Raw genomic sequence first — 13,240 nt, forward strand, 5'->3', positions numbered from 1 at the left:
AAAAAAGAGATTTCTTCCTTAGAGCCTGAAATGGGATAGTGGGAGGGATTGCTTATTAAGGGAATAAAGTGAGTAAGCAACAAGCCCAGTACCTGCTGGCTTTCAGCATTGCCAACCTTACAAGAAAAATAACTTTGTTTCCTTCTGTGGAACACAAAATAATGCCAGGGAATTTGTTTTAGAAGAGGAAAACTATCCCAACTATCATTTCACCTCATATAAACGAGGATCTGCATCACCCCGAGACCAGAATGGTTGCTCTTCACAGGCAGTTTTCTGGCAGCGCCCACAGCACTCTCCGTCTTGAACAATATACTTATATCCCTGTGGGAAAAAAGAAAAACAGTGACTGATCAATGAAGAGAAAATGAGAAGAGAAAATGAAAACACAGAGCTAAAGGTTTAATGTTAGCAACTTTTTAAGGAAAGTATTTTAAAAGCAGAACTGTACACTGATATTACAAATAAGAAATCCACCACTCAGAAAACTATATGAATACAAATAATCCAGTTTGGAAGAAAAAAAAATGTCTGAGAATCACTACATGAAAATATCTGCTTTTACACATAACTGATACAAAAAAATGTGAGAATTATGTTTTTAAAAGTCTTTATTTGTATACATATACATATATGAATATAGCATTAATATTATACAAAAGAAAATACAAGATGAAAATTGTTCTAGTGGCATTTTGGGCATGAATTAGCATCCACAGTTCTCCAGCTCTGAGACTTCAAGGTTAGAATTCAGTCTGAGGTCTGAGTGCATTCAGATGGTTTTTAACATGCTGAAGCAGAGAGAAGGGGTAGGTCAGATATGAAGTCTGGGGATCAATTCTGACTGAGCACTGCACCATTTCATCTCTTGAACAACTAGCCAAGTATTCAAAGATGGGAGTATGCCAGTGAAATTAAGCAAGGAACATTATTCTAATTAGAAAAAATATAATTAACAACTAGACAACCTCCATGGGGCAAAATATAACAATGCTGATTTCCATACAGATGTGAAAATGTTCTGACAGTGAAAATAGAGTTCATGGGAAAAATGTACAAAGAAAATAAGAATCATTCCAATTGTGGTCAACAACTTTGAGCTGAAATTACTTAAGTATTCCCAAGCACTACCTTTCTTCTGTAATAAGGTCAGAGTTTGAAGTAGATTTGTGGGTAATGTTTTGCTGTTGATCATTCTGTTTTATACAACATTTTAATGGCTAAATATGTATGTGGTTGCAGAACAACTCCAGCAGTGGGGCAACCCCAACATCTTTGGGCAGTTGGTTCCAGCACCTCTCTACCTTCTCAGTGAAAAATCTATCCTCTTTTAGTTTAAAAAATTCCACCTTGTCCTGTCACTATCTACCTGTGTAAAAAGTTGATTTCCCTCCTCTTGTAAGTTCCCTTTAAGCACTGGAAGGCCACAACGAGCCTTCTCTTCTCCAAGCTGACGAAGTCCAGATCTCTCAGTCTGTCTTCATAGGAGAGGTGCTACAGCACTTTGATCACTCTCATGGCCCTCCTCTGGACCTGTTCCAAAAAGCTCTGCATCCTTCTTATACTGGGTATCCCAAGCCTGGATGTAGTACTCCAGATGGTGCCTCACAAGGGCAGAAAAAAGAGGGACAACATTTCCCTCACCCTGCTGGCAACCCTTCTTTTGATGCGGCCCAGGATACAGTTGGCCTTCCAGGCTGCTAGTGCACACTGCTAGCTCATGTTAAGTTTTTCATCTACCAGGACCTTTAAGTCCTTCTCCACATGGCTGCTTCTCTCAAGTAGCTCTTTTCTCAGTCTGTACACATACCCGAGATTGCCACAACCCCAGAGCAACACCTTGCACTTGGCTTTGATGAGCATGATCAGGTTCTCATGGGCCCACTTCTCAAACCTGTCCAGGCCTCCCTGGATGCCATCCCTTCGTTTTGTCCACACCACTCAGCTCAGTGTCATCTGCAAACTTGCTAAGGGTGCACTCGATCTCACTGTCACTGATAAAGATGTTAAAGAACACTGGTTAAAGAGCACAGAGCCTTGGGGGACACCACTTATCACCAGCCATTTTATTTTGATGTTCTCAAAAGAAATGTTTATCTAAGATGCTCCAGGAGAATAGCAAGGTACAGATATCACTTCTCCTAGTGACAGATGCAATAATTATGACAGTTACCTACTTGCTTTATCAAAATTTTGTGAGAATGATAGGAGATAGTAGAAAAAGTGACAGGACTGTGATACATATTAAAGCAAAACCACATTTTATTTGCAAATGAGAAGGCTATATTCACTGTTAATCTAAGCACCTCCTTCTATAGTGTTTCTGTATGTGCTAAAAGAATAGATCAGATTTGCATTTAATCTGGTCATATTCAGGAGAACAGCAGCACCATTCATTTATCACAATGATGGATTATTATGTATTATGTTGTTATGGATTTTTTATTGCTGTTTTTAGAGTATGTTTGTTTGTGGGTTAGTTTTTTTTTTTAATTCATAAGTAAAAATCTGTAAGCTGTTTTCACATAAGTCATGATATGGACAAAAATGACATTTCACAGCCTTAAAAAGCTGGTAATGGAATTAATAACAGGAAGCAGCAAGCAGTTTGAATATCAACCCAGCAATGATCCTTAATTAAATTAAAGACAATAACATTGTCTTTAATGCAAAGACAACATTCAATGTCATCTAATCTGAAATGAAAAATAAGCCTTAGGGTTAATTCTTATTGGGTTGCAGAAATCCTGTGGTCTTTGATATGTATATTCACTGAATTAGGAATAAGTTAAGGGAGAAAAAATCTGAGTTTTACAGTTTTTCCAAAATAGATGATTTTGGTCTTACCATTTTAATAATCTTATAAAGATGGTTTCTTGATGTTGATTGCTTATTTAAGATAAGCTTTTTTTGAGATTGCAATGCTCAAGACTGTAGCTCTGTATTAATTATATTTTATTAGAATAACAATTTACTAATAAAGTTACTGATAGAAGCCAAAATAAAGCCAGATATTTAAAATCTAGTAATTATAAACATTGCAATAGTAGAAATGGGTCTCTTCTAAAATGAAAATTAAAAGGATTCTCTTGCAAAAGCTGAAAACTGTCACAAATCATGGTTTTCACTGCACTCAGCATCCTGAAGTTTTCTGATCAAACTCTACATCTACAGGAAGAGCGGTAATTTTGGGAGATTTTTTTGTTTATTTATTTTGTTTGTTTTTTTAAATGAGTTCATTTTCTGCTCTGATCCTAGGCAGTTGAACAGCATTCAAGACACTGCAAAGAGAAACAGTGACCTATCAGACACCAGATCACTGAAAGCACTGATGATGCAAATCACAGCTGGAACATCTGCTGCTTGGTCAACTCATCAAATTTTACTGGGCTAATAAAACATATATCCAAAATAAAGATTTTAAAAACAACTTGAATGTTTGCATAGCATTAGCTAGCTCATCTTTGCTTCAGTACTTAGCTCATCTTTACTTCTGCTCTTAGGAAAAGAAGTTATCACCTCTTCTGGGCTTCACTTCATAGCTCAGAAGAGAAAACTTATGTGAGGAAAACTCTGGGCAGGAAAAGATTTGCAGAGAATACTCTGCCTCTCACATGTCCCAGTCCTTGCCAATCCACATGGGTACTGCACAACCCTTGTGAACTCACAGATCGTGAACACTTAATCATCAAGTTGGAAGGAGATTCTTCAGGTCAGATATGACCTGAATGAAATCGGCCACTGCCATCAAGAATTAACTAATTCTTTTATCTAATTAAGATTAATGAATTAATCTTAATTAATCTACATATATTCTGAAAGTTTTAGAAAAAGGCAAAATGTATTTGTGGTCTCCAGCATTCGCAGCTTAACTACTCTTCTGACCAAATGTCAGTGGGTATCGGGTGTAGGTTGTCACTGTGTGGCTAGGCAGCCATTTCTATTACTGATTTTATTTTATTATTGCATTTTATGCATACCTGAGCTGTATATTCCCACTGTCCTCACAGTCTGTCCCCTTACATGCTAATCACATGCAAGGACACGGAAATGCTTATGAATTATGGATAAAATGTTAAACATCACTCTAAGACATCATGTTAAATTTTACAGTGCTTTTTTAATTCCTTATTCTCCACATTATTTAAAGGTATGGAATGTTAAGGATATAAATTGGGTTATTTAAAGGCAGTATGAAAAACATTTTGAACTTTTCTTTGCACTAACCATGTCAGGGCCAAAGTTTCCTAGTCTACGATACTGGCAAGTATTGCTGGCTTCTAACCAATTCCTTTGACTCTTCTAGAATTCCTCTGCCAACTTTGTTTACTGAATATCTGTCTCCTCCTGATTAACAAAGCAACTCACAATTTTGAGGGCTTTCAAAAATAGATCACATCATTTTAAGGCATGTGGCAGATGTCTGAGCATAAGAAAGGCAACAGCATGTCTGTTATTACTGCTATAATTGACAGAGCTTAACAATAGACAGATCTAAAACATTCTCAAAAAATGAACTACACCTATAATTAAATCATCTCAAACTTTGGGCATTGTGAATACTTATTGTGCAAGTGAAGTAAATTATAGACACTTCAGGGTGCATTTCTATACCTGAAAGATAAAATTAGGTTAATTCTGATTTTCTTGTCAGCAGAATCTGATCCTGAAGCAATAATGCTAAAATATAGTCAGTAATACTCAGAACTCCTAAGTTCCACTTCCAAGATAATTCATTGCTACACTTACTTCCTTATTTTTTTTTTTTTGTTTTTAGTTTCTCTAAGATCACAGGTTTAAAAGCACTTTAGTTGCCATCAGTACTCTATCAGTGTAGAGCACTGATTGAAATGTTACTCACCCGAGAGCAGAATGTGTTACATATTTTGTCATGACATTCCATCATCTGAAATCCTGTAATATCATCTCTCATACTAGTACAAGAACATTCCTTACAACCATTTTTCCAGGTTTTCCCGATGGGGTAGACAATGTTGTTGTGCACACACACCTATTGAATGCAACAATTTATACATGAAAGAACACACTGCTATTGTGTAAAGATACACTTAGTTCTAAAAGGCTGTTTATTAACACATGAAACTTACCATAAGTTTTATGTCATATTTTAAAGCCACTAGATATGCTACAAATCTCAAAAATGAGATCATTCTGTTGAGGAAAGAAATATAAGTGCAGCCAAAGCTGCTATTTTAAAATGAATGAATTGGAGATTTTTATTTGCATTCAGAGGCAAATATAAACGCAGTTCAAGGCCTGACTAGGTTTCACTGGAATTATAATGGGACCCAATATTTAGAAATGGTAAACAATGAATCCTGTAGAAGATGTCTCTCACACACACAAAACTTTTGCCAGCTATCTCATCTGATATAAAAAGATACTATGGCAAGCTACATGTAGTCGTTCTCTTTTATCATCCTTAAATCATCACAGAAACCATAAAAGTAACATCATCTTTTATATTGCACTCTCTCTTAGTAAATTTTATAGTGTACTATTAAAGAGATGTGTCTGTTAATTTTATAGATAGAAATTGATTAAAGAAGGAACAAAATGACTTATGTAAGGTGTTGAACTACGTATGAGCAGAAAATAAAGCCTGCTTCTCCTGAGCTGCAAGACACTCTAGCCCTATGTTAAGCTGGTATGTAAGGTTGCTCCAGTGAACAGGTTTCACTGCCCTGAAATCTCTATTCTAAGCAACCTTATCTTAAATATTAATATACCATAATAACTTAATAAATGATTGGCAACATTAGGGAAAAAAAAGTATTTGAATGAATGAAACTTTAACCAAGCCAGATACTAATTTAGAAAAATAAAATAAAATTAGCAATATAGTTCCCATAAGATACAATGCCTCCTCAGACAAAGGTAATCAAAGAGCAGAAAAAGTCTGGGTCTGTGGTGATGTAAATATGTCAATAAAGTTAGTATATGATTGAAAATATAATATTCTAAAATTCAGTAATTGTACTGAGCCAAAAGTACACACCTATTATCCAGAAACAAACCAAAAATTTCAGAAAGACCTCTAAGACATCATACATAGTATATATGGATTTGATTCATATATACATGGATATAACATTTATATATATTATATTTATGGATTATATATATGTATAAATATATTTGAGCACGTATTATCATCTGAATTTCTCATAATCACAAAAATGAAGTGATTACATCTGAATAAAATTACTGTAATAAACATCTACAGTAGGTTCCAAGGGTGCATTTTTCTCACACACACAAATGAAAAATGCCTATGTATCACTTTCCAGTAGTCTGTTCGGGGTTTTGTTTATATCTATCTACCCACTGCCTTTGGTGCTTTCACCTCACACACAAAATATAATCTCATCTATGGACTTCTAGTTCATCTCCCTTACCATGTCTGGAATACAAGTAGTAGATATGCAGCCACAGTCATTGGTGAGAGATCTGGATAAATATCCAAGAGGACAGCTCACTGTTGAGTTACTGCAGCTGCAGGTACACTCATATTTGTCACAGCACTCTGTCTTCTTAACAGTCAGCTCCCGATGGGATGGGCAAAAAGGTCTTTGAACTAAACCACATGCTTCTCTGTTACAAGCTAGCAAAAAAAGATTAAGCAAATACAATTTCAGATCATTGCAAATGAACAGGACAGTTCTTAGACAGTAGGGCACTAATTGCTACCGCAGATTATTATACACCTCCTTAAAATAATAATAAATAAAACAAATACGGAAGACCCAGGTCAGAGATTGTACTGTAGATTCAGAAGCAGCTCCTATCTTGCCAAATATATATGTAGCTTCTCATATATACAAAAAGATTTATTAAACATACACAAATTTCAGAGCACATATATGGTGTTCACAGTTTCCTTAATTCAAATGTGAGTACACTTTTGAAAGTGTCAACAATAACTTTTTTCCAAGTCTGTGAAATCATTACATGGCCAATGGCTCCCAAATAAAACTTTTCACAGGGAAAATGCTGCGAATAAAAGTCACTGTCAGTGTTATTTAAATGCAGTGCTCCAACATTATTCAGTGCTATATATATATATATATATATATATATACACACACATCTTACCACATGTATAATTTGGTCTGCATTCTCCAGGGTTGGTCAGAGCAAGCTGTAGGCCAAACTCACAGTCAGGGACAGGAGGCAAATCACAAGAAACTAGATCACAGACTGAGAAGAGAAATTGAGAGTGTTTTAAAAATATGCCTGACTAGTTGATCTTCTAGAAAAGGTATACGCATATTCAGGTACATTCCCATTATGCTTGTTCCCTACACTCAATTGCTATCCTAAAATCTCATGCAAGTTAGTGTTCAGCAGGTCAGTGATCATTTTCAAAAATAGTTTAGGGAACAGTTCAAGTTTGGGTTATGAGGATTGAAGTTCTAACATACTTCGTGTTAAAAAAAAAAAAAAACAGATCACAAAGAAATGCATACTTGAAAAAAAAAAACATTTCTAATGTCACTTAGCAAAAAAAAACTTTGCTCTTATAGAATGGCAAAGTCAAGTTTGAAGTTTCCTCAGGACTTTTTTTTTTTCATATAGATGATAATTCAGTCATTCAGTGGTTTAAAAAAAAAAACACTGTACTGTATAGTTTTGAATGATCTAGTAAAAACACGTACCAAGAAGATTCCAACAGCTTATGAGAACCTACCACACTCATACACAGGGCAGCACTGGTTAAGGTCCCTGCGCAGACGAGGAACTTCACAGGGGCCACACTGCACAGCTGGAGTGAGAATGAAACATCCACAAATTAAGTTTAGATAAGAACTAAAGCACTAGGTTAACAAAAATCTGTTTGAGACCAGTCGTACTCGGAGCTAAACTAACTTTTAGTAGTAGTGCAAGGTTGAAGAGTGCAGTTTACTTCTCTGTTGTCAAGACATGTACAGATCTTGCAAGGCTCACTGGAGGGAATCCATATTTCCATGTGCTGCAGGAAAAAAAAAAATTAAAAACCCAACCAAACAAAAAAACTGCATTGTTAGAATGAAACGTAGTATTATGATGACTAGCATACTAGTATATTAGCAATGGGAGTGGATAAGGGTGAGCAAAATTAATGAGGAAAACCAGAAGACTACACGAGGATTTAGTTGGTTGCTCTGTTAACAGTAGGAAACTGAGGAGATGCATCATTCTGAAATAATTGTAGTGTATGAGTTTAGCTAAACATGTAAAGAATGTGTGGATGAGATAAGGAATTACTATTTTTTTATGCACAAAAAATGCTCAGATGTTATAAATGCAATCTCAAGCTGTTGTGAAAGTAACAGTGGACTCTTTGGAACTATATGCCATGGTGGATGTTCAGTGATAATAATAGAAGAAATGATATTTTCGGAAATACATGGAAGTGGCTTCTTTCCCAAATTAGTTGTACTTATATATAAAGAAATAAACAGTATATATTTTTGTTTAAGAATCTGTGGTGTCTCATCACCTGATTTCCCATTCATTTGCAGGTTGGAAAAACACTATATAGCAAGCCCAAACCTGAAAGAATCACTCCTGTAATGACCACCAGCAGGTAATAAGCATACTAAGAAACTACCAGTGAAGTATATAATTATTCAACTACTCGTCTCTCTCATTAGAGAGAGGAAATCATTGATTTTAAAGATGTAGAGACTTATAAAGGGTTACCTACATTTAAAACCTATGACAATAGGTAGGTATGAATGAAAAGATGGGCTATAGGAAAATAAAGTTACTTCATACACTCAATCAGGGTTCTGGGTGATAACATGTAGAATCAGCTAGGATGCCATTAAGGGAAAAGGCGTCATCCAGAGAACTCCAAAGTGCATTTTAAAAAACCAGCTTGCTGAAACCCTCAGTAATAAAGAAAGGAAACATACTGTCATCTGTACCTCGCAATATCTATGTGATTTAAGCAATTACAGGAATCTGTAAAGACAAGTCAAATGGTATTTTATCTTCAAATGTTGAAAGCACAGCAAGATAAGAGGAGGCATGCCAGAACAAGACGACTGGAGATTTTCCTAAGATTAGGCACCAAATTGCAAATTAATACATAAGAAATCTATTTTAGTCAAGGAAAGCTTGCATTGATGTCTGCTAGAAAAGATCTACTGGAAAAGCCTTCTGCCATAGATTTCAATGGACTGAGTTAGAAAGCCCTGAGAAGGCAGCTGACAGAGAAAATCTACATTTACAGATGGTAATGTGGAAAGCACTTGGATATTTCATGACAGAAAAATAGAATCACAACTTGTACTCTAACTTTTTTTATCAGCCTCAATTTTCTCAACATAAGTGAGTCTCTTTCTAATACTAGATGAGATGACAAGAGATAGCATGGTGTTAGTAGAGCTCTTCTTAAAGGGTATTGGTACTGAGAATCCCATAAGCCCAAACACTACTTTGGATAGAGAAACGAACAGAGGAAAAGAGCATCAGGGGAAAAGAAAGGGACTAAGAAGATCACAACCTAACAACGGTTTCACTGCCTGAGGTGTTGCTCACATGGTTAGCCCTGCAATGGTGGAGATGCAAAAAAGCTGAGAGCTGATCCTCCTTTCCCAACGTAGTAACTGAAGCTAAATCTTGCTATTTGGGTACAGACTAGAGGTTTGGAGAGTTAAGACCCCATTAAGGGGTATGCAACAATTCATATGAGTTTCAGAACTTGCACATGAACAAGCAGATATCACCACAGTCATTATTCTCAAAATGTGCTATGAGCTTTTCTCCATGAGAGCTTGAAACAATTACTTAAACAGAAAATACACCTAATTGCCTGAGGATTTGGGGGCTTAAAGTATACCATAAAGATTTGAATCTATACATATAACATAGAGAATCATAATATTAAAGAATATTAAAGAAAACTCCACAATCTTAGTGGGAGTTGTGAACAACTGATCTATGTTTAGGGTAGGTTGTAATATACACTGAAATCTATTATTTTTTTCCTTCAACAAATAATATGATGAATTTTAGTTCCTCTTATTACAAAAATAAAACAAACTATTTTCTTCAATTTTTACCAGCTTTATATGCAGTATACAGATACAAAGATACTGTATATAAGAGAAAGATCAACAAAAGACCTACCACGATTACAGCTACGTGTACAGAGATACTGTAATTTTAAAATAAAAGCTAATATAAGCTACGTGTTGAATCCTTCAGAAAGAAAAAAAAAAATTAAAACATACTTTTTATTTTGGAAAATGTTATTTGGATAACACAGTTGTGGAATTTAAAAAAAAAAATAATCATACTTTTCTTTGCAGACAAAATCAGTGTCTAAGGCCTGAGAGAAGTTTAAGGCTTTTAGGTCCCTTGTCCATCAGGTGGAAAGCCTCAAAATCTCTGTTTTGGAAATGCTCGCTCCCAGGCTGTGTTGCAACAGCACCAGCAGTTGATACTGAGGCACAGAGCTGGGCAGGCACAACTGGATTTCCCAATGCACAGAGGTCCTGACCAGTACAGGGATGCCAGCACATATCTTTCACTAAGTGCACTGTTTACCACTGCCCCAGCACCTATGAAAGGCAATTACACAAAACATAAACTCATTGAATGGCTTAGGTTGAAAGGGACTTTAAAGGCCATCTAGTTTCAACCTTCCCTTTAAGGACAGTATTTCCAACCACTAGATTAGTTGTGCAGGGCCACATCCAACCTGGCTTTGAATGCCTCCAAGGATGGGCATCCCTAACTTCTTCAGGCAATCTGTTCAAATGCCTCACCGCTCACTAAGTAAAGAACATATTCCCAATGTCTAAATTTGTTTCACTTGATCCCACTGTCTCTGTCACTGATAAAGATGTTAAAGAGCACAGGTCCTGGCATGGACCCCTGGGAGACACTGATTATCACCAGCCTCCACCTGAGTTTAGAGCCATTCACCACAATCCTCTGGCTGTGACTTTCCCACGAATTTCTTATCCACTAAAGAGTCCACCCTTCAAATTCACATCTCTCCAATTCAGAAATAAGGATATCAAGTGGGACTATGTCAAAGGCTTTGCACAAGTCCACGTAGACAACTTCATTTGACCTTCATTGGTCCACCAATGACCACACTGAATTGTAGAAGGCCACCCAATTGATCAGGCACATTTTCAGGTGAAGCTATGCTGGCTTGCATGGATCACATCTTTGTTTTGTGTTCCTTAACATCTCTTCCAGGAGGAAATAGACTATAAACACACAGAGAGACTTCTACACCAGAAAATCTATCTAACAAAAACAAATGTCTTCAACAGTATGCTCTGTGAGCATGATAAGAGGTAGTGATAAAATTGTAAGAACGTATAATCCATAAAATAGTGAAACTAAGGCCTTCTTAAAGTCCCATAAAAAACCTGAAGATTTAACCTGGCTGATTTTGATGAAAACTCTGAGTGGAGTAGCTTGGGTGAATAGGAAGAGCACCATACTCTCAACAGGGATGTAGGCAGGTGCTTGTGCACCCACTTGCATGATACAGCAAGAGAAATTAACAGTCTTCATTAACAGCCTGCTGAATGAAGAGTTCATCTTTCTAGAAGCTGGCTTATGCAATTCCTCCTCTTTTCCCTGTAGCCATCCCTTCACATAGATATGTTTCTGGATGTGTACAGTCCCAGCTGTGAGTTTTATATCCATACCAGCCAATTTCACATGAGGAAAGCTCATGGGTCTGATAGCTGTCTGATTATGATGAGCAGAGCTAGTAAATAAATTGTCCAAAGGGAAAAGTAGTTACACTTAGAGGACAGATTTATTTGCAAAAGTACAAACCACAATCACTTGTGAAGGCAACATGCAAAGTATACAGTTACCTGATGGTGTGTGCCATCTTCACTGATGCATTGTGTGCAAACTTCTTCATCAACACAGCTCTCATTGAAAACCACCTGCCCGTTTGGACAGAAGCAGCCCTCTGTGGGATAATCTTTGCAGACACTGAGACTGGTACTATTCTCACAGGTCTTTATGCAAGCTTTGTGACAGTGATCATATATCAAATATGCAGGACACTTCATTGCTGGGGAAGACAAAAAAAAAAATTCTTAGATATCTAAAATGCAGATTTCCTACTCCCACTTTCTTTAGAATTCTGTTGAGATTTTTGAAAGCCAATATCCTCTGCAGCCAATAACATCTTTGAAAACACATTTTTGGAATAACAGAACCTGCAATATAAAGTGTTTAAAGGCATATGCTTAAGTTGCAGCCCACAGAAAAATCATGAAGCCACTATTTTAGACTGCATGAATCAACACAGCACAACTTACCCCAGTAATGATACAACAGTTTGCATGAGCTGAACATATTGTGTAACTTTGTTTTCAACACTGGACCATCTTTACACGCATTAGAGAAATGCTGATAACAGCTCAGGGTTAGGACATAACCAGGACAGACAACAGCACTGAATAGATTTTGACAACTTGATCAGCAGTAGTGCCCCCAAGAAAGTAAAGAAAGCTAGTGAACAGAATTGTTTGGTACTACAGTACCGAATCTGTTGGATACCTGCATCTCATGAACTGAACTGCCCTAAATGAAGGAAAGTTGCACTCCTCTTGCTGAAGCCACTTCATAAAAATTTGGCTGATGAATTCAGAAGAGTTAATTTCTCAAAATCATAAAACTAAGATAATTGATAGCAATTTGAGAAACATATGGATATTGCTTGCATACTGTGTACTCCTTTGTCTGGTTTATTTTTCTCTACATCTTCAATTAAGAAAAATGTTCTTATTCCTTATTTCCTAGTTTGTTACTTTCCAAATATTTATAAAACCTTTTTAAAATTCCTCTAGCAAAAAATGCTGAAATAAAATTACTGAACAAAGGCCTGAGTCCCAACTCAGCAAGCATTCATCAGATACACTGTATATATACATGTACATCTCTTACCTTAAGACAAAAAAAAAAAAAAAAAAGAGCCTTTAAAAATGAAGCTTTTCTGTTAACAAAAAATGCTAAATTCAATTATTTCTGGTGCGTTGGAGTATATGGTTTTACTTTACCAGGCACAACAGTCCAGCATGCACAGAGGAACTTGGAAACCACAGTTGTTGAAGAGTTCAATTCCATTACTAAATGTTTTGGTTGGATTCTGCATAAAATATAAGAAGTCTGTTCACGTAAAATAGGAAAAATTGCCTGCTTAAAAACTGGTAGTACTAGCTACAGAAACTATTCTGCATTAAAA

The 13,240-nt window shown here is 36.2% G+C and overlaps 1 protein-coding gene across 1 annotated transcript; it reads right to left on the reverse strand.

The window, feature by feature from the left end:
• Positions 1 to 186: 186 nt before the first annotated feature.
• Positions 187 to 12,080, reverse strand: LOC104912730 (von Willebrand factor-like). Its single transcript, XM_019617568.2, has 7 exons — positions 11,859 to 12,080; positions 7,891 to 7,993; positions 7,712 to 7,786; positions 7,117 to 7,221; positions 6,420 to 6,625; positions 4,862 to 5,011; positions 187 to 324 (listed from the first exon to the last, which is right to left on the reverse strand). Exons 1-7 carry the CDS (start codon positions 12,060 to 12,062, stop codon positions 205 to 207), a joined length of 963 nt encoding a protein of 320 aa, XP_019473113.1. The 5' UTR covers positions 12,063 to 12,080; the 3' UTR covers positions 187 to 204.
• Between the last annotated feature and the right edge of the window lie 1,160 nt (positions 12,081 to 13,240).

Source organism: Meleagris gallopavo, chromosome 1 (assembly GCF_000146605.3).
Source record: "Meleagris gallopavo isolate NT-WF06-2002-E0010 breed Aviagen turkey brand Nicholas breeding stock chromosome 1, Turkey_5.1, whole genome shotgun sequence".
NCBI classification, from domain to species: domain Eukaryota; kingdom Metazoa; phylum Chordata; class Aves; order Galliformes; family Phasianidae; genus Meleagris; species Meleagris gallopavo.